General features: G+C 45.1%; 1 protein-coding gene across 3 annotated transcripts in view; it reads right to left on the bottom strand.

Annotated features, from left to right (window-relative positions):
* Positions 1-21,843, bottom strand: part of DPPA2 (developmental pluripotency associated 2) — a 31,907-nt gene that overhangs the window by 7,980 nt on the left and 2,084 nt on the right. For all 3 annotated transcript variants that reach the window (XM_074404405.1, XM_039477496.2, XM_074404404.1), the window contains 6 exons: positions 21,458-21,602; positions 16,440-16,600; positions 16,296-16,349; positions 14,538-14,799; positions 9,523-9,718; positions 3,215-3,279 (listed from right to left, as the gene is read on the bottom strand). In XM_074404405.1, coding sequence (XP_074260506.1) covers positions 3,237-3,279; positions 9,523-9,718; positions 14,538-14,799; positions 16,296-16,349; positions 16,440-16,600; positions 21,458-21,602 — 861 coding nt within the window. In that variant the 3' untranslated portion in view covers positions 3,215-3,236. The remainder of the gene's footprint in view (positions 1-3,214; positions 3,280-9,522; positions 9,719-14,537; positions 14,800-16,295; positions 16,350-16,439; positions 16,601-21,457; positions 21,603-21,843) is intronic.

The following is a 21,843-nucleotide window of genomic DNA, read 5'->3' as shown; positions in this document are numbered from 1 at the left end:
AGATCGAGCCACTGCACTCCAGCCTGGGTGACAGAGGGATACTCCAGCTCAAAAAAAAAAAAAAAAGACAGAACTAAATATCCAAGAATTGTGAGGGAATTACAAAAAAGTTTCATATATGTAATGAAAATACCAGAAAAGAGAAAGGAGTAGAAATATGTGAAGACATGACTGAAAATATCCCAAAATTAATGGCATATACAAAACCACAGATCCAAGAAGCTCAGAGACAGGAAGCAGGATAAAAACCAAAAATTCAACACCTAGGCATGTCATACTCAAACTGCAGAAAAACAAAGACAAATAGAAGATCTCGAAGTAAGAGAAAAAAACACCCTAACTATAAAGGAACAAAGATAAGAATTACGTTGGGCTTCTCTTTGGAAACCTTACAAACAAGAATAAAGTGACATTTAAAAAGAAGGAAAGAAAAATGAGAAAATTATCTGCAAAAGATATATCTGATAGATATGTTATTCAAAATATACAAAGAGCTCTTAAAACTCAGAAGGATTAAAAATAAAATAAAATAAAATAAAATAAAATAAAAAAACTCAGAAGGAAGACAACCCAATTAAAAAACGTGCACAAAGGCCAGTCAACGTTCTAGCATTTTGGGAGGCTAAAGCTGGTGGATCATTTGAGCCCAGGAGTCTGAGATCAATCAGCCTGGACAACACAGCAAAACCTCGTCTCTACCAAAAAAAAAAAAGAAAGAAAGAAAGAAAAATTAGCCAGGGATGGTAATGTGTGCCTGTGGTCCTAACTACTCAGGAGACTGAGGTGGGAGGAGCCAGGTCGAGGCTGCAGTGAGCCATGATCACGTCGCAGCACTCCAGCCTGAGTTAAAGAGCAAGACCTTCTCTCAATAAAAAAGAAAGAATAAGTTAAAAAATAAAAATTGTGCAAAAGACCTGACTAGACAGCGCACCAAAGGAGATATAGAGATGGCAAATAAACATATAAAAAGATGCTCTACTTCATATCATTAGGGAATTTTAAATTAAAACAATGAGATGCTGACTGTGCACAGTGGCTCACACCTGTAATCCCAGCCCTTTGTGAGGCAGAGGCAGGCAAATCACCTGAGGTCAAGAGTTTGAGACCAGCCCGGCCAACATGGTGAGATCCCGTCTCTATTAAAAATACAAAAATTAGCCAGGCATGGTAGCACGTGCCTGTGGTCCCAGAAAATCTGGAGGCTTAGGCACGAGAATCACTTGAACCTAGGAGGCAAAGGTTGCAGTGAGCCGAGATCACACCACTGCACTCCAGCCTGGGTGATGGGGTGAGACTCTGTCTCAAAAAAAAAAAAAAAAAAAATTAGATACTTAGCACTTGTCGGCCTTTTGGCTAAGATCAAGTGTGGAAAAACAATGAGATAATATGACACACCTATTAGAATGGCTAAAATCCAAAACAATACCAAATACTAACAAGGATATGGTGCCACAAGAAGTCTCATTCATTACTGATGGGAATACACAATGCTACAGCCACTTTTAAAAACACTTTGGCAGCAATGAGCTACCAGGCCATGACAACACATGGAGGAATCTTCACTACATATTGCTACATGAAAGCCAATATGTAAAGGCTGCACACTGTTACAGGTCCACTGTACAATACCAAGTATATACAACATTCCGGAAATGGCAAAGCTATGATGGGCCAGGCACGCTGGCTCATGCCTGTAATCCCAGCACTCAGGGAGCCTGAGGTGGGAGGATGGCTTGCGTCCAGAAGTTTGACCAGCCTGGGAAACATGGTGAGATCGCATCTCTATAAAAAAATAAAAAAATAAGGCCAGGTGCAGTGGCTCGCACCTGTAATCCCAACACTCTGGGAGGCCAAGGCAGGTGATCACTTGAAGTTAGGAGTTCAAGACCAGCCTGACCCACGTGGAAGAACTCCATCTGTACTCAAAATACAAAATTAGCTGAGTATGGTGGTGCATGCCTGTAATCCCAGCTACCCGGAAGGGTGAGGCAGGAGAATCACTTTAACCCGGGCACAGAGGTTGAATTGAGCCAAGATTGTGCTATTACACTAAAGCATGGGCAGCAAGAGCAAAACTCCATCTCAAAAATAATAATAATAATAAAATAGCCAGGCACTGTGGCTCACACCTACAATCCCTGCACTTTGGAAGGCTGAGGTGGGTGGACTGTTTGAGCTCAGGAGTTCAATCGTTTTGAACCAGGCTGGTCGCCTGAGCAACATGGTGAAACCCTGTCTCCACTGAAATTTTTTTTTAAATTAGCCAGGCGCGGAGGTGTGTGCCTGTAGTCCCAGCCACTTAGGAGGCTGAGATGAGAGGATGGTTTGAACCCGGGAGGCAGAGATTGCAGTGAGCTGAGGTCATGCCACTGTACTCCAGCCTGAGTGACAGAGCCAGACCCTGTCTCTAATATAAACTAATTTTTAAAAAAGAAAAAGAGGCCAGACACAGTGGCTCACACCTGTAATCCCAGTGCTTTGGGAGGCCAAGGCGGGTGAACAACCTGAGGTCAGGAGTTCAAGACCAATCTGGCCAACATAGGAAAACCCCATCTTTATCTAAAAAAAAATGAAAAAAAAAAAAAAAAGAGAGAGAGAATCACTTGAACATGGGAGGTGGAGGTTGCAGTGAGCCGAAATCCTGCTGTTGCACTCCAGCCTGGGTGACAAGAGCGAGACTTCATCTCAAAAAATAATAATAACGTATCAATATTGACTCATATTTTTTTTTAAGAGACTATGCTGCGCAGGCTGGAAAGCAGTGGCAATTTACAGGTGTGATCATACAGCACTACAACCTGGAACTCCTCCTGGGCGCAAGTGATCCTCCTGACTTAGCCTCCAAGGTAGCTGGGGCTGCAGGTGAACACCACCACACCCAACTCTGCCTCATCGATTGTAAAAAATGTAGCATGCTGATGCAAGTTAATAACAGAGGAAACTGGAGGGGGAGTACAGCACTGTGTACATGGGAATACACGGAAACTCTACACTTTTCACTTAAGTTTTCAGTTTCAAAAAAGAGTCTATTAATTAAAACAAAACCAAACTGTATTCTGTACAGCTAAATATTTAGTAAGTCAGTACTCAAGGCATCAGGAGACGGTGGACGCTGCATGGCAATGATTGGGATGCAAGTCATCTACAGGCTCGCCACCATTTGTCCTTCCTGATAGAGAACAGACAAGAGACTTTTATAAATCCGGTCTCTTACATTGTATGCAAGCAGGTCGTTGCTACTTCTCTACTGTCATTAATCTTCTCATCATCTTCTTATTCCTGTAAGGCAAGCAGAAAAGAACTGTGAAAAATTGCTACCATATGATAAACCATTCCATACCACTCCCTTTAAAATGACCAATAAAGAGAGATCCAAGATGGCTGATCACTAGCATCTCGGGATTGTAGCTCCCAGTGAAAGTGCAAAGAACGAGAGGACGCCACACCTTCACATGAATTCTTGTTGCTCACGCACCAGGAGATTCCCAGCAGAGGAGCCCCACAGGTCGCCAGTGCAACTCTTGTGACCGGCGAGGCGGTTTTGCCGGCGCCTCGGAGCGTCGGTTCTTGGTGCAGAGTCAGAAAAGCACCATCAATCTTAACGCCGCTGATTTAGTCGGCACAGTGGGTTGCTCAGATTTCGGCGCTGAGAATCAGTAAGTTGGATGTCCACTCAGAAACCCAATTACAAAGACGGTAAATACAAAGACCACAGATGGATAAAATTATAACGAAGGGAAGAAAACAGCCAAAAAAGGCTGAGAATACCCAAGATCAGAACGCCTCTCCCTCAGCAGGGGATCCCAGTTCCTCATCAGCAACGGAACAAGGCTTGATGGAGAACGAGTGTGTTCCAATTACAGAAGCAGGCTTCAAAACGTGGATAATGAGAAACTTCTGTGAATTAAAAGAACTTGTTTTGGGCCGGGCGCGGTGGCTCACGCCTGTAATCCCAGCACTTTGGGAGGCCGAGGCGGGTGGATCACGAGGTCGAGAGATCGAGACCATCCTGGTCAACATGGTGAAACCCCGTCTCTTCTAAAAATACAAAAAATTAGCTGGGCATGGTGGCGCGTGCCTGTAATCCCAGCTACTCAGGAGGCTGAGGCAGGAGAATTGCCTGAACCCAGGAGGCGGAGGTTGCGGTGAGCCGAGATCGCGCCATTGCACTCCAGCCTGGGTAACAAGAGCGAAACTCGGTCTCAAAAAAAACAAACAAACAAAAGAACTTGTTTTAACCCAATCCAAAGAAACTAAGAACTTTGAAAAAAGATTTGACGAAATGTTAACAAGAATACACAATTTAGAGAGGAATATAAGTGAATTGATGGAGCTGAAAAACACAATACGAGAACTTCGTGAAATATGCACAAGTTTTAACAGCCAAATTGATCAAGCAGAAGAAAGGATATTAGAGGTCGAAGACCAACTCAGTGAAATAAAACAAGAAGATAAGATTAGAGAAAAAAGGATAAAAAGGAACGAGCAAAGTCTCCAAGAAATATGGGACTATGTGAAAAGACCTAATCTATGCTTGGTAGGTGTACCTGAATGTGACGAAGAGAATGAATCCAAGCTGGAAAATACGCTTCAGGATATTATTCAGGAAAATTTTCCGAACCTAGTAAGGCAGGGTAATATTCAACTCCAGGTAATACAGAGACCACCACAGAGATATTCCTCAAGAAGAGCAACTCCAAGGCACATAATCATCAGATTCACCAGGGTTAAAATGAAAGAGAAAATACTAAGGGCAGCCAGAGAGAAAGGTCGGGTTACCCACAAAGGGAAGCCTATCAGACTTACAGCAGATCTCTCAGCAGAAACCCTACAAGCCAGAAGAGAGCGGGGACCAATATTCAACATCTTAAAGAAAAGAACTTTCAACCCAGAATTTCACATCCAGCCAAACTAAGCTTCACAAGTGAAGGAAAAATAAAGTTTTTTTGTGAATAAGCAAGCACTCAGATTTCATCACTACCAGGCCTGCTTTACCAGAGCTTCTGAAAGAACCACTACACATAGAAAGGAACAGTATCAGCCTTTCTAAAAAAATACCAAAAAGAGCATCAATATAATGAAGAATTTACATCAACTAATGGGCAAAATAGCCAGCTAATATTAAATGGCAGTATTAAACTCACATATATTATTATTAATTCTAAATTTAAATTGACTAAATCCCCCAATCCAAAGACAGACAGGCAATGTGAATAAAAAACTAAAACCCATCAGTATGCTGCATCCAGACCCATCTCACTATTCAAGGATACACAAAGACTCAAAACAAGGGATGGAGAAGGATTTACCAACCAAACAGAGAGCTAAAATAAATAAATAAAAAGCAGAAGTTACAATTAAGCAACAAACATCAAAAGAAGCAAAGAAGGACATTATATAATGATAAAAGGATCAATGCAACAACAAGAAGAGCTAAAGAGCCTAAATATATACGCACCCAATACAGGAATACGCAGACATACAAGATTTATAAAATGAGACTTAGACTCCCACATAATAATAGTGGGAGACTTCAACATTAATATTAGACAGATCAATGAGACAGAAAATTAACAACGATATGCAGGACTTGAACTCAGATCTGGAACAAGTAAATGTAATTAACATTTATAGAACTCTCCACTTTAAATATACAAAATATACACTCTTATCAGTACCACATCCTATCAACTTAGAAGTTTAAACGAAATGTTGGTTGGCTCCTTGTTTGTTATTCTCTTCCCTCATTTTCTTTTATATCTCCATTATTAAGGACAATTATAGGCATACCCATATTTAGATTGCATTCTAGCCCGGGCAATAAAGCAATACCCCCATCCTCTCTCCCTCTTCCTCTTTCTCTTTCTTCATCTTCTTTATTCTTTTTCTTAAAATAAATAAATAATACAAAAATGACCAATAAAATAAAGAATGCACTTCTGGAGTTCCTGAGTTGTTTGCCCTAAAACCTAGGAATGGTGCAAAAAAAGACTTTATGTAGTAAAGAAAGGAAAAGCGTTGTTCACTTATTCTCAGAACTCACATTCCACATACTGCAATGGATCTCACTTCCTTTTTTTTTTTTTTTTTTTTTTTGAGACAGGTTCTCATTCTGCCATCCAGGCTGGAGTGCAGTGGCATGACTTCCCGGGCTCAGGCGATCCTCCCACCTCAGCCTCAGCCTCCCTAGTAGCTAAGACCACAGGTGCCTGAAACCACACCCAGATTTTTTTCTTTTTTTTTTCTAGAGACACAGTTTCACCATGTTTCCCAGACTAGTCCCAAATTCCTGAGCTCAAGTAATCCACCTGCCTTGGCCCAGCTAAGTACCGGGATTGCAGGCGTAAGCCACCATGCCCAGCTTCCTTCATCTTTATACTGTCCGTTCGCATCTTCATGCAGCTCCTTCCCACTCACATACACTTACCGATTTTCATTTTTAAAAAATTTTAAAAGAAGGCTGGGCACGGTGGCTCAAGCCTGTAATCCCAGCACTTTGGGAGGCCGAGGCGGATGGATCACAAGGTCAAGAGATCAAGACCATCCTGGTCAACATGGTGAAACCCCGTCTCTACTAAAAATACAAAAATTAGCTGCGCATGGTGGCGCGTGCCTGTAATCCCAGCTACTCAGGAGGCTGAGGCAGGAGAATTGCCTGAACCCAGGAGGCGGAGGTTGCGGTGAGCCGAGATCGTGCCATTGCACTCCAGCCTGGGTAACGAGAGCGAAACTCCGTCTCAAAAAAAAACAAAAAAAAAAAAAAAGGAAGAGAGAAAGTAGAAAGAAAAAAGGGAAGGAGGGAAGATGAGTAGAGTTAATGATGGGGGAAAAGAGAGAAAGCACAGAAAGGAACCTCCCTTGAGCTCACTGCCTTAACTAACTGTTCTCTCTTCCTACCAAGCTCACTAATGAAGACGATCAGTATGTCCTGCTTCTAGTTCTGAACATGTTCTACTCCAAGTTACCCATCCTCTCAATCTGCTCTCAAAAACGCCATCATCGGTCTCTTTCTTTTTTTTGAGACGGAGTTTCGCACATTACCCAGGCTGGAGTGCAATGGCGCGATCTCGGCTCACCGCAATCTCTGCCTCCTGGGTTCAGGCAATTCTCCTGCCTCAGCCTCCTGAGTAGCTCGGATTACAGGCACGCGCCACCATGCCCAGCTAACTTTTTGTATTTTTAGTAGAGACGGGGTTTCACCATGTTGACCAGGATGGTCTCGATCTCTTGACCACGTGATCCGCCTGCCTCGGCCTCCCAAAGTGCTGGGATTACAGGCTTGAGCCACCGCGCCCGGCCTTCATACACACTCTTATCCACAATGTTATGTGCTGATGACTGCCAAAGATGTTTAGCTCTAATGCATACTTCTCTCAGAACTCTAGAACATGTCCCAAGTACCATAGATTCTTCTCCACTGAATTGGAATTCTGTTTCCTCCACTTCTAAAATAGCGTCTTAGAGCATCTTATTCTCTTTACTCCTACATCTTACATTTGTCTTATTCCTCATTAAATGCTTTGTCAGTGTAATGAATTATCTCTTTCCTGAGTTACTAATCTCTTATTTATGCTCCCATCTAGTCTGCTACAAGATTTAACCCACGTTCTAAAAAAAGCCCTTAATTTCTCTCCGCACCTCTCTCATATCACTTCTGACTAATTTTATCACCAAAAACTGAAATTTTTATATTCATGGCTGGACATCAGGAATTCTAGTCAAAAGCCGTGTTTATGTGTATATATATTTTCCTGAGAGTATGTAGTTATTGTTATATTCTCACACAAATCTGTGTCCCAAATATTACTGAGAGATAATTATCTACAGGATAATGTAGATATAAAAAACTCATTTGCCGGCCGGGCGCGGTGGCTCAAGCCTGTAATCCCAGCACTTTGGGAGGCCGAGGCGGGTGGATCACGAGGTCAAGAGATCGAGACCATCCTGGTTAACATAGTGAAACCCCGTCTCTACTAAAAATACAAAAAATTAGCTGGGCATGGTGGCGCGTGCCTGTAATCCCAGCTACTCAGGAGGCCGAGACAGGAGAATTGCCTGAGCCCAGGAGGCGGAGGTTGCGGTGAGCCGAGATCGCGCCATTGCACTCCAGCCTGGGTAACAAGAGCGAAACTCCGTCTCAAAAAAATAAATAAATAAATAAATAAAGAATTAGCTAGGCATGGTGGTGCGTGCCTGTAATCCCAGCTACTCAGGAGGCTGAGGCAGGAGAATTGCCTGAACCCAGGCGGCGGAGGCTGCGGTGAGCCAAGATCGTGCCATTGCACTCCAGCCTGGGTAACAAGAGCGAAACTCCGTCTCAAAAAAAAGAAAAAACAAAAACTCATTTGTCAATATAAGCTTCAATTACACTGACTTATTGACAGTTTCTAAGTATGCCATATTCTTTTTTTTTTTTTTTGAGATGGAGTTTCGCTCTTGTTACCCAGGCTGGAGTGCAATGGCACGATCTCGGCTCACCGCAACCTCCGCCTCCTGAGTTCACTCAATTGTCCTACCTCAGCCTCCCGAGTACCTGGGACTACAGGCGCGTGCCACCATGCCTAGCTAATTTTCGTATTTTTAGTAGAGACGGGATTTCACCTTGTTGACCAGGATGGTCTCAATCTCTTGACCTCGTGATCCACCCGCCTTGGCCTCCCAAAGTGCTGGGATTACAGACGTGAGCCACCGCGCCCGGCCAGTATGTCATATTCTTTTATTTATTTTATTTTTTCATTTTCGGTAGAGACGGTGTTTCACCATGTTGGCCAGGCTGGTCTCAAACTCCTGACCTCAGATGATCTGCCTGCCTTGGCTTCCCAAAGTGCTGGGATTGCAGGTGTGAGCCACCGCGCCCGGCCCCGTTACTCATTTTTAGTTGAGAATGCTAAATGGATTTTGGTTTTGCCTTCCAAGGTGAGTATCAGACATGTAGTAAGAACTCTAATGTTTGTTTTTTTCCTTTAGAACAAGTCTCTAAAACTGAGGCAGAAATCAGGTACTGACTTGTCAGATGCTTTGTTAAGGCCACCAGCCAGATTGAGGCGGGGTGCGGTGGCTCACATCTGTAATCCTAGCACTTTTGGAGGCTAAGGCAGGCAGATCACCTGAGGTCAGAAGTTCAAGACCAGCCTGGCCAATATGGTGAAACCCCCCACTCTATTAAAAATACAAAAATTAGCCAGGTGTGATGGCTGGCACCTGTAATCCCAGCTACTCGGGAGCCTGAGGCAGGAGAATCATTTGAACCTAGGAGGCAGAGTTGCAGTGAACAGAGATCACGCATTGCACTCCAGCCTGGATGACAAGAGCAAAACCCCATTCAAAAAAAAAAAAAAAGCCACATTTATTGAGTTGTAATCCACTAGTGAGTTCTTTTTGCGTCTTATTTTTGCCTGATATATGCGGCAAATTAAGAAAACAGCATGTTTGCCCTCTGCTTTCTACTGCTAAATTATTTAGAAATCCATCTATACATCTACTTTTCTGTGTGCCATGCTTAACAAGATACTTAAGGATTACCTCTTAGCACAGTCAGGGCATAACATATTATCTTCTATGCCTGGGGATGGGAAAATGCAGGCAGGTAACAAGAAGAGAGAAATCATCCTCCTGCGAGTGGAAGGCACCCAGGCCTGACCTGCATGAAACTGCAGGCGTACCCAACCCTTTGTGTCTGCCGAGAGAAGCTGACCATGGACCACACACCACCTGACACCTGGAAAGGAAAAACAAATATAGACAGCAAAAATCAAGATAGCACCCTACCACAACCTCTCAGCAAGTCACACTTGATTTTCTTCTTACATTCTGCTCACAAATCAATTGAATGAAATGCACAAAAACATAGACTACAAGACACTATGATCTAATTTTACAAATTATAACACAACGAATGAGGATGGTTGCCATTTTGAAATGCATGATTTGTGTCCAAGATTTTGCTAGGTGGTTTACATATATTAATACATTTACTCTTAAGTGCACTATTAATGTTTACCTTCCATTTGCTTTTCTTATTCACAGGCGAGATAACTGAAGCTTATGGGGTTAAATATCGTAACTTACCCACAGCCAAGTCATGGACCCAGGTATTCTGACTGACTTACAGCCCATTTACCTAACCACCACATTGTACTGCCTCGGCTATAGGAAACAGACAAGCGTCTGTTTAAAAGTGTAAGGAACAATTTAGTTAGGGAGCTGGTATATTTGCAGTAAAACAAGTTGTACATTTATGGAGCGTCTAACATTGAGAGAAAGGAGCAGTCACAGTGGACTTACATATCTGTAAATAAGCAGTGTATGTGGTGTGATCGCTCCAATTGGACTGTAAAACGAGAATATGTGTGTGTTTAGCACAGTATACACAGCAGCTAGACATATCTCGGGATCACAGCAGATGCTTAATAAGTACAGAATGAAGAGAAATATAAACTGATAAGTCACTGTGAGATGATATTAGCCCATACGGCATATTAGCAAAAATTAGAAAGAGGTGTCATCTTTAGGGAGGCAGTACCCCCAGGCACACAACTTTATGGCTGGACAATCCCTTTGCACAAATTATTAAAAGGTACCCACTGTCCCTACAGAAAGAAATAAATGTAGCTTGAGGGCCAGGTACAGTGGCTCATACTTGTAATCCCAGCACTTTGAGAGGCTGCGGCGGGTGGATCGCAAGGTCAGGAGATCAAGACCATCCTGGCTAGCATGGTGAACTCTGGTCTCTACTAAAAATACAAAAAATTAGCCAGGCATGGTGGCACATGCCTTTAGTCCCAGCTATTTGGGAGGCTGAGGCAGGAGACTTGCTTGAACCCAGGAGGCGGAGGTTGCAGTGAGCCGAGATTGCACCACTGCACTCAAGCCTGGGCTACAAAGCAAGACTGTCTCAAAAAAAAAAAAAAAAGGCCGGGTGCGGTGGCTCAAGCCTGTAATCCCAGCACTTTGGGAGGCCGAGGCGGGTGGATCATGAGGTCAAGAGATCGAGACCATCCTGGTCAACATGGTGAAACCCTGTCTCTACTAAAACTACTAAAAATTAGGCCGGGCGCGGTGGCTCAAGCCTGTGATCCCAGCACTTTGGGAGGCCGAGGCGGGTGGATCAGGAGGTCGAAAGATCGAGACCATCCTGGTCAACCTGGTGAAACCCCATCTCTACTAAAAATACAATAAAACTAGTTGGGCATGGTGGCGCGTGCCTGTAATCCCAGCTATTTAGGAGGCTGAGGCAGGAGAATTGCCTGAGACCAGGAGGCGGAGGTTGCAGTGAGCCGAGATTGTGCCATTGCACTCCAGCCTGGGTAACAAGAGCAAAACTCCGTCTCAAAAAAAAAAAAAAAATACTAAAAATTAGCCGGGCATGGTGGTGCGTGCCTGTAATCCCAGCTACTCAGGAGGCTGAGGCAGGAGAATTGCCTGAACCCGGGAGGCGGAGGTTGCGGTGAGCCGAGATGGCGCCATTGCACTCCAGCCTGGGCAACAAGAGCGAAACTCCGTCTCAAAAAAAAAAAAAAAATGTAGCTTGAAGAGCAGAGGATATGCCAATTTCAGTTTCAGGTCTACCTTCTGGCTGGTTTCCCTGTATGATGAATGATGCGCCCTACCATACCAGTTAGCCGGAATAAAATAGGATCTAGAGCCGGGCGCGGTGGCTCAAGCCTGTAATCCCAGCACTTTGGGAGGCCGAGGCGGGTGGATCACAAGGTCAAGAGATCGAGACCATCCTGGTCAACAGGGTGACACCCCGTCTCTACTAAAAATACAAAAAAGTAGCTGGGCATGGTGGCATATGCCTGTAATCCAAGCTACTCAGGCGGCTGAGGCAGGAGAATTGCCTGAACCCAGGAGGCGGAGGTTGCGGTGAGCCGAGATCGCGCCATTGCACTCCAGCCTGGGTAACAAGAGCGAAACTCCGTCTCAAAAAAAAAAAAAAAAAAAAAAAATAGGATCTAGAATACTTCTGGAAATGGGAAGATGGGGGAGGAAGAAAAGAATTCAAGCCAAAAAGGAAGGTGACTTGTGATAGCAGACACTGGAGATAAAAGCAAAAACAGCAAGCTAAGAAGAGCAGGAGTTGGAGAAAAGCGGAATTAAGTTATCCTCAAGATTTTTTAGAGGGATAAGTGCAGTGACTTGTGCCTGTTATTTCAGCACTTTGGGAGGCTGAGATGGGTGAATCACTTGAGTTCAGGAGTTCGAGACCAGCCTGGCCAACATGGTGAAACCCAATCTCTGCTAATAATACAAAAATTACCTGGGTGTGATGGTGCATGCTCATAATCCCAGCTACTCAGGAAGCTAAGGCATGAGAATCACTTGAGCCCAGGAGGCGGCAGCTGCAGTGAGCCGAGTGCCATTGTACTCCAGCCTGGGCACAGTGAAACTGCGTCTCAAGAATAAATAAATAAATAAATTTCTTACAGGACAAGGACTCCAAACCTTTTAATTATTATTGCCTACTTTCTACATGCCAAGTTCTGTGTCTCGTGCGTCACACTTTTTTTTTTTTTTTTGAGACAGACTTTCACTCTTGTTGAGCAGGCTGGAGTGCAGTGGCATGAGCTTGGCTCACTGCAACCTCCATCTCCCGGGTTCAAGTGATTCTCCTGCCTCAACCTCCCAAGTAGCTGAGATTATAGGCACCTGCCCGCCACGCCCAGCTAATTTTTGTATTTTTAGTAGAGAAGGGGTTTCACCTTGATGGCCAGGCCGATCTTGAACTCCTGACCTCAGGTGATTCACCTGCCTCAGCCTCCCAAAGTGCCGGTATTACAAGTGTGAGCCAGTGAGCCTGGCCAACTTTTTTTTTAAATTGTTTTTTAAAACAGGGTCTGGGCTAGGCGCGGTGGTTCAAGCCTGTAATCCCAGTACTTTGGGAGGCCAAGGTGAGCGGATGACGAGGTCAAAAGATCAAGACCATCCTGGCCAACATGGTGAAGCCACGCCTCTACTAGAAATACAAAAAAATTAGCTGGGTGTGGTGGTGCACACCTGTAGCACAAACTACCCGAGAGGCTGAGGCAGGAGAATTGCTTGAACCCGGTGGCAGAGGTTGCAGTGAGCCAAGATCGTGCCACTACACTCCAGCCTGGCACCCAGAGACAGAGCAAGACTCTGTCTTAAAAAAAAAAAAAAAAAAAGGCAGGGTCTGGATCCATCTGTGCCAGATCCATCTGGCACAACCTCAGCTCACTGCAACCTCCACCTTCTGGGCTCAAGCCACCCTTCTACCCCAGCATCCTGAGTAGCTGGGACTACAGGCACACACCACCATGCCCAGCTAACTTTTTCTTGGTACTTTTCGTAGACAGGGCTTTCGCCACGTTGCCCAGGTCCTCAAAATCATCAACTCAAGCAATCTTCCCGCCTCAGCCTCCCAAAGGGCTGGGAGTACAAGCATGAGCCACCACACTCAGAAACTACTATTCTATGAAACAGGTAAATCTTCGGCCAGGCGCGGTGGCTGAAGCCTGTAATCCCAGCACTTTGGGAGGCCGAGGTGGGTGGATCACTAGGTCAAGAGATCGAGACCATCCTGGTCAACAGGGTGAAACCCCGTCTCTACTAAAGAAAATACAAAAAAAAAAAAAAATTAGCTGGGCATGGTGGTGCGTGCCTGTAATCCCAGCTAATCAGGAGGCTGAGGCAGGAGAATTGCCTGAGCCCAGGAGGCGGAGGTTGCGGTGAGCCGAGATCGCACCATTGCGCTCCAGCCTGGGTAACAAGAGCGAAACTCCGTCTCAAAAAAAAAAAAAAGAAAAGAAATAGGTAAATCTTCATTTTACAGAAGAAGATACCAATGCTTAAACTAAGTAAGTTGCGGCCGGGCGCGGTGGCTCAAGCCTGTAATCCCAGCACTTTGGGAGGCCGAGGCGGGTGGATCACAAGGTCGAGAGATCGAGACCATCCTGGTCAACATGGTGAAACCCCGTCTCTACTAAAAATACAAAAAAATTAGCTGGGCATGGTGGCACGTGCCTGTAATCCCAGCTACTCAGGAGGCTGAGGCAGGAGAATTGCCTGAACCCAGGAGGCGGAGGTTGCGGTGAGCCGAGATCGCGCCATTGCACTCCAGCCTGGGTAACAAGAGCGAAACTCCGTCTCAAATAAAAAAAAAAAAAAAAAAACAAACAAACTAAGTAAGTTGCATACCTAGGAAATGGTAAAGCAAGAATTTGACCAGCACATTCCTCTTATTCACTATGTCATAAATGCCTTAAGGAAGAGAGAAAGAGAAGGGGAAGACTCAGACTGTGGTCCAAGATGACTAGATTATGCTTTCTTCCCACCTTGGAATTCTGCTTAGTGATAGAAAGTGGCCACCACTCAGTCATCTGTCTTAGGGATCCACCCAGACAAAACATGACTAGCCATTAACATGACAGATGGAAGAGAGATGTCCTATGTGAATCCAATTTCTAATCTACAGATATTTTAGCAAATTCCTTCCCTTTGACTACCTTTCATTTTTGGACTAATAAAGGTTAACCTTGTCCTCTGGAGTGGGACTCACACTTTAAGGTTGATCTTACCAGAAGCTTGCATCAAAAAGGCCTCAACAGAAACGCGAATGGAACACAAATTCACAGCCTTAGGCTGAACAGCTCTTGCAGCAATTCTTGCCCACGATGCCATCATGGCTTCCTGCGCTGAAGTTATCACTTCAATTGTATTAGTCTCTTCTGCTCTCTCATTCATCTCAAAACTTTCCTGAAGCCTTGCTGTCTTGGTCACTGCCTTGCTTTTCCTTGAACACCGCTGTACTCTGGTCTCTCGTAACGTTTCAGGCATATCCTGCAAACAAAATCCATGGTGGGTATTCAGTAAACTGCTACTGCTGTGAAAACTTTTGGGTAAATGTTGTTATTCTTTTTTTTTATTTATTTGATATGGAGTTTCACTGATCGCCGAGACTGGACTGCAATGGCACGATCTTGGCTCACTGCAACGCCCACCTCCTGGGTTCAAGCGATTCTTCTGCCTCAGCCTCCTGAGTAGCTGGGACTACAAACACGCACCACCAAGCCCAGCTAATTTTTGTATTTTTAGTAGAGATGGGGTTTTACCACGTTAGCCAGGCTGGTCTTGAACTCCTGACCTCAGGTGATCCACCCGCCTCGTCCTCCCAAAGGGCTGGGATTTTAAGTGTGAGCCACCTCACCCAGCCCCAATGTTATTATTCTTTTTTTTTTTTTTTTTGAGACAGAGTTTTGCTCTTGTTACCAAGGCTGGAGTGCAATGGCGCGATCTCGGCTCACCTCAACCTCCACCTCCTGGGGTCAGGCAATTCTCCTGCCTCAGCCTCCCGAGTAGCTGGGATTACAGGCACATGCCACCATGCCCAGCTAATTTTTTGTATTTTTAGTAGAGACGGGGTTTCACTATGTTGACCGGGATGGTCTCGATCTCTTGACCTCGTGATCCACCCGCCTCGGCCTCCCAAAGTGCTGGGATTACAGGCTTGAGCCACCATGCCTGGCTGTTGTTATTCTTTTTTTTGAGACGGAGTTTCGCTCGTTACCCAGGCTGGAGTGCAATGGCGCGATCTCGGTTCACCGCAGCCTCGGCCTCCTGGGTTCAGGCAATTATCCTGCCTCAGCCTCCCGAGTAGCTGGGATTACAGGCACGTGCCACCATGCCCAGCTAATTTTTTTGTATTTTTAGTAGAGACGGGGTTTCACCATGTTGACCAGGATGGTCTCGATCTCTTGACCTCGTGATCCACTTGCCTCGGCCTCCCAAAGTGCTGGGATTACAGGCTTGAGCCACCGCGCCCGGCCTAATGTAATTATTCTTTATATTGACCTGAACATGTATATCAATGTGGAAAGGGTTTGGGGATATCAGTTCCCATAAACCGTAAATTCTTCATTGGGAGAAATTTTTGGTTGTTCAAACTGTGCAGGGGGAGGAAAGGCTGCTACTGACATCTAGTTGGTAGAGGCTGGGGGATGCTGCTAAACATTCTACAATGTACAGGGCAGTCCCCCTAAACAAATAAAAAGTTATTTGTTCTGAAATATCAATAATGCCAGTTAAGAAACCCTGCTAACTGGGCACTGTGGCTCATGTCTGTAATCCCAGCACTTTCGGAGGCCGAGGTAGGCAGATCACCTGAGGTCAGGAGTTCGAGACCAGCCTGGCCAACATGGTGAAACCCTGTCTCTAAAAAAATAAAATTTAAAAAGAGGTACAACATACAGAAATGGTGGGAGTGGGAGGATAGGTAGCAGAGAAATCATGATCAGAGCAGATCCCACCATCAAACCATCAACATGCTCATTACTCACTTGCTGTTGTTCAGGGTAAGCATGCCCATGGAGCCTCAGATAAAGTTCTATTTTCTTAAGAAATGAAGAGAGAAATAAAGTTAGAAGTTGACAAAGATTCCCATAATTATTCCTAGCAGCAGATATTCACCCAAACGTACTAACCTTGCCCTTCGTATTCAAACCAAGTTCTTGACACCAGTACCGCAAAGTGTCCCGACACACCTTATTAATAGGAGGCAAAATGGTCGGCAACGGAGGGGCTGGTATTTTGCATCTAGCTTTTCGTGGAGCTGTAAATTGTTCATTTGTTTGAAGTAGATTACCTAAGAAAAGAATGGAACCAAAGTAGTAATAATTTAAAGTCGGCAAGATTCTTTTAAGATTTTTAAGAGGTCGGGCGCGGTGGCTCAAGCCTGTAATCCCAGCACTTTGGGAGGCCGAGGCGGGTGGATCACGAGGTCAAGAGATCGAGACCATCCTGGTCCACATGGTGAAACCCCGTCTCTACCAAAAATACAAAAAATTAGCTGGGCATGGTGGTGCGTGCCTGTAATCCCAGCTACTCATAAGGCTGAGACAGGAGAATTGCCTGAACCCAGGAGGTGGAGGTCGCGGTGAGCTGAGATCACGCCATTGCATTCCAGCCTGGGTAACAAGAGCGAAACTCCGTCTCAAAATAAAATAAAATAAAATAAAATAAAATTTTAAAAAGATCATGGCCAGGCGCGGCGGCTCAAGCCTGTAATCTCAGCACTTTGGGAGACCGAGGCGGGCGGATCACGAGGTCAGGAGTTCAAATCCAGCCTGATCAACATGGTGAAACCCCGTCTCTACTAAAAATACCAAAAAAATTAGCCAGGCGTAGTGACGCACGTCTGTAGTCCCAGCTACTCCAGAGGCCGAGGCAGGAGAATTGCTTGAACCCAGGAGGCAGAGGTTGCAGTGAGCCAAGAGCGAGCCACTGGACTCCAGCCTGGGTGACAGAGCAAGACTCTGTCTCAAAAAAAAAATTTTTTTACAAAGATCTTTTCACGCCGGGCGCGGTGGCTCAAGCCTGTAATCCCAGCACTTTGGGAGGCCAAGGCGGGTGGATCACGAGGTCGAGAAATTGAGACCATCCTGGTCAACATGGTGAAACCCCGTCTCTACTAAAAATACAAAAAATCAGCTGGGCATGGTGGCACGTGCCTGTAATCCCAGCTACTCAGGAGGCTGAGGCAGGAGAATTGCCTGAACCCAGGAGGCGGAGGTTGCGGTGAGCCAAGATCGCGCCATTGCACTCCAGCCTGGGTAACAAGAGTGAAACTCCGTCTTGGAAAAAAAAAAAAAAAAAAAAGAATACCAACATGCTAGGCCGGGCACAGTGGCTGACGCCTGTAATCCCAGCACTTTGGGAGGCCGAGGCGGGTGGATCACGAGGTCAAGAGATCGAGACCATCCTGGTCAACATGGTGAAACCCCGTCTCTAATAAAATATGAAAATTAGCTGGGCGCACGTCTGTAGTCCCCGCTACTCGGGAGGCTGAGGCAGGAGAATTGCTTGAACCCAGGAGGCAGAGGTTGCAGTGAGCCAAGATTGTGCCACTGTACTCCAGCCTGGCACCTGGCAACAGAGTGAGACTCTGTCTCAAAAAAAAAAAAAAAAGATCTTTTCACATTTCTCACAACCAAATTTGCATATATACGTATCAATTTTTATTTCTCACATTAGAAATGAGGTAACAAGGTTGGGCGCAGTGACTCACACCTGTAATCAGCAGAACTTTGCAAAGCTGAGGTGAATCATTTGAGGTCAGGACATCGAGACCAGCCTGGTCAACATGGTAAAACCCCATCTCTACTAAAAATACAAAAATTAGGCCAGGCGAGGTAGCTCATGCCTGTAATCCCAGCACTTTGGGAGGCCAAGGTGGATGTATTTGCCTGAGATTGGGAGTTTGAGACCATTCTGGGAAACAGGGTAAAACCCCGTCTTGACTAAAAATACCAAAATTAGCCGGGCTTGGCAGCATGCACCTGTAATCCCAGCTACTCGGGAAGTTGAGACAGGAGAATTGCTTGAACCCAGGAGGTGGAGGTCGCAGTGAGCCACTCCGGTCTGGGCCACAAAGCAAGACTTCAACTCAAAAAAAAAAAGAAAGAAAAAATTACCCAGGCATGGTGATACATACCTGCAATCCCAGCTACTCAGGAAGCTGAGGAATGAGATCGCTTGAACCCAGGAGCGGGAGGCTGCAGTGAGCTGAGACTGTGCCACTGCACTCCAGCCAGGGCAACACCAGCTGGAGTGACTCTGTCTCAAAAAAAAAAAAAGATGAGATAACAGATTCAAGTAAGTAAAGACTTATCCAAGATTACACTGCTATTAAAATAGCAGAACTGGGACTCAAACCTATGTTGCTTTTGTTTTTGTTTTGTTTCGAGACAGGGTCTCACTCTGTGACCCAGGCTGGAGTGAAGTGGTGCAAGGGCTCATTGCAACCTCCACCTCCCGGATTCAAGTGATTCTCATGCCTCAGCCTCCTGAGTAACCAGGACTACAGGCATGTACCACCATGCCTGGATAATGTTTGTATTTTTGGTAGAGACAGGGTTTCTCCATATTGACCAGGTTGGTCTTGAACTCCTGGCCTCAAGTGATCAGCTCTCCTCAGCCTCCCAAAGCACTGGGATTATGGGTGTAAGCCATCACTCCCAGCCTCAAATCTATGTTTGGATTCTAAATTGCATGGTTTTTTATGTTACATATAACAGCCCTCAACAACGAAGTAAAAAAAAAAAAAAAAAAAAAAAAGAGGGCCGGGCGCGGTGGCTCAAGCCTGTAATCCCAGCACTTTGGGAGGCCAAGGCAGGTGGATCACGAGGTCGAGAGATCGAGACCATCCTGGTCAATATGGTGAAACCCCGTCTCTACTAAAAATACAAAAAAAACAAGGCGGGTGGATCACGAGGTCAAGAGATCGAGACCATCCTGGTCAACATGGTGAAACCCTGTCTCTACTAAAAATACAAAAAATTAGCTGGGCATGGTGGTGCGTGCCTGTAATCCCAGCTACTCAGGAGGCTGAGGCAGGAGAATTGCCTGAGCCCAGGAGGCGGAGGTTGCGGTGAGCCGAGATCGCGCCATTGCACTCCAGCCTGGGTAACAAGAGCGAAACTCCGTCTCAAAAAAAAAAAAAAGAAAAAAAAGCAGCAAACCAAATGAATACAATATTATGTTGGATTTCTCCTCCAAAATGTCTAGATTTTGGACCACAAAATACCAGGTCTCCCTATAGAAATCAAAGAAACCACCACAGTCTATCCCCAGTCAACAATAGTCCACTGTCATTCTGTCAGCCTGCCTCATTTTCTCTAAAGCTTCCCATCTCACCTGACTCTGCTTAGCTCTAACCCATCATTATTTACTTCATCTTGAAGTCCTCATTATTGGCCCAGGAGATAAAATCCTTCTGAAAATACTTACCTGGGCCCAGCACGGTGGCTCACACCTGTAATCCTAGCACTGCGGTAGGCCGAGGCAGGAGATCACCTGAGATCAGGAGTTCGAGACCAGCCTGGCCAACATAGTGAAACCCTGTCTCTACTAAAAATATAAAAATTAGCCAGGTATGGTACAGGCATCTGTAATTCCAGCTTCTAGGGAGGCTGAGACAGGAGAATCCCTTGAACCCAGGAGGCAGAGGTTGCAGTGAGCTGAAACCACGTCATTGCACTTCAGCCTGGGCAACAAGAGTGGAACTCCATCTCAAAAAAAGAAAAAGAAATAGTTACTTGATGCTTTTATAGGAAGCACTGAGAATAGATACAAAGGGTTATGATTTTAAGAGCTGCTATATATATTTGATTTGTAATTACTTGCCAAGCAAATACCGATGTTTTTCAAAATTATTTAATCGTCATAAAAGGAAAATATGTACTAATCTCATTTTAATAGAAGAGGAGCCGGGCGCGGTGGCTCAAGCCTGTAATCCCAGCACTTTGGGAGGCCGAGGCGGGTGGATCACGAGGTCGAGAGATCGAGACCATCCTGGTCAACGTGGTGAAACCCCGTCTCTACTAAAAATACAAAAAAATAGAGGCCGGGCGCGGTGGCTCAAGCCTGTAATCCCAGCACTTTGGGAGGCCGAGGCGGGTGGATCACGAGGTCGAGAGATCGAGACCATCCTGGTCAACATGGTGAAACCCCGTCTCTACTAAAAATACAAAAAATTAGCTGGGCATGTTGTCGCGTGCCTGTAATCCCAGCTACTCAGGAGGCTGAGGCAGGAGAATTGCCTGAACCCAGGAGGCGGAGGTTGCAGTGAGCCGAGATCGCGCCATTGCACTCCAGCCTGGGTAACAAGAGCGAAACTCTGTCTCAAAAAAAAAAAAAAAAAAAAAAAAAAATACAAAAAAATTAGCTGGGCATGGTGGCACGTGCCTGTAATCCCAGCTACTCAGGAGGCTGAGGCAGGAGAATTGCCTGAACCCGGGCGGCGGAGGTTGCGGTGAGCCAAGATCGCGCCATTGCACTCCAGCCTGCGTAACAAGAGTGAAACTCCGTCTCAAAAAAAAAATAAAAAATAAAAAAAAAATAGAAGAGTAGATTAAGCTTCATGTGTTAGGAATTTGAAATCATGTTGAGCTGGCCCAGAAGAGCACTCTCTGTCCAACGTGCTCAACATGCTTATTTTGTGTCTTAAAAGTAAGGCAGTACAGGCCGGGCGTGGTAGCTCATGCCTGTAATCCCAGCACTTTGGGAGGCTGAGGTGGGCGGATCACTTGGGGTCAGGAGTTTGAGACCAGCCTGGCCAACATGGTAAAACCTTGTCTCTATAAAAAATACAAAAATTAGCCGGACGTGGTGATGCATGCCTGTAATCCCAGTGATTTAGGAGGCTGAGGCAGGAGAATCACTTGAATTCGGGAGGTGGAGGTTGCAGTGAGCCAAGATCGCACGACTGCACTCCAACCTAGATGATAGAGCAAGACTCTCTCCCCACCAAAAACAGTAAGGCAGTTCATCAGACTTAGGAAGCGAGAAGTATGGGAGTTTGCAAAATCTCTTAACACAGATCAACAAGGTGAGATTTAAGCTCAGTGTTGGTCAGTCAAAAGATAGGAAAGACAAACCTTACTTCTTCCTGGGCTTCCCAGGGTTGTAGGAGTAGCTAACTGAGCAATCCCTGTCCTCATACCTTGATTGTATTTCTTAGGCTTCTTCAGTTTGACATCAGAATTTGAAACACTTGGTTCCATTTGTTCCATATTTGGTTCATCTTTAACTGGCACCAATGTCAAAATCACACTTTCCTCATCATCTACTTCCCCCTCAAAGAAATTCTGGAAAGAGAAGAGTCAGTCACTGATTCTCATTTGATGCTGTACAACTAAACTGCTTGCTTTCAAGGCACAACTAATGAATAAGGAACTTAGAATACAATAGGTAGATGGAGAAAAGAATTACTGAGATTCCTTGAATGTGATGTTGATTAGCAGACCCTTCATTAAATAAGGGAAACAGGGAAAAAATGGGCAAAAGGCAATTCACATGTAGGTGTTAATGAAAGAGAAAATAAAAGGG

This window comes from Saimiri boliviensis, chromosome 8 (genome assembly GCF_048565385.1).
Source record: "Saimiri boliviensis isolate mSaiBol1 chromosome 8, mSaiBol1.pri, whole genome shotgun sequence".
NCBI classification, from domain to species: domain Eukaryota; kingdom Metazoa; phylum Chordata; class Mammalia; order Primates; family Cebidae; genus Saimiri; species Saimiri boliviensis.
The sequence above is the reverse complement of the archived record's forward strand: the minus strand, read 5'-3'. Positions and strand labels throughout refer to the sequence as shown.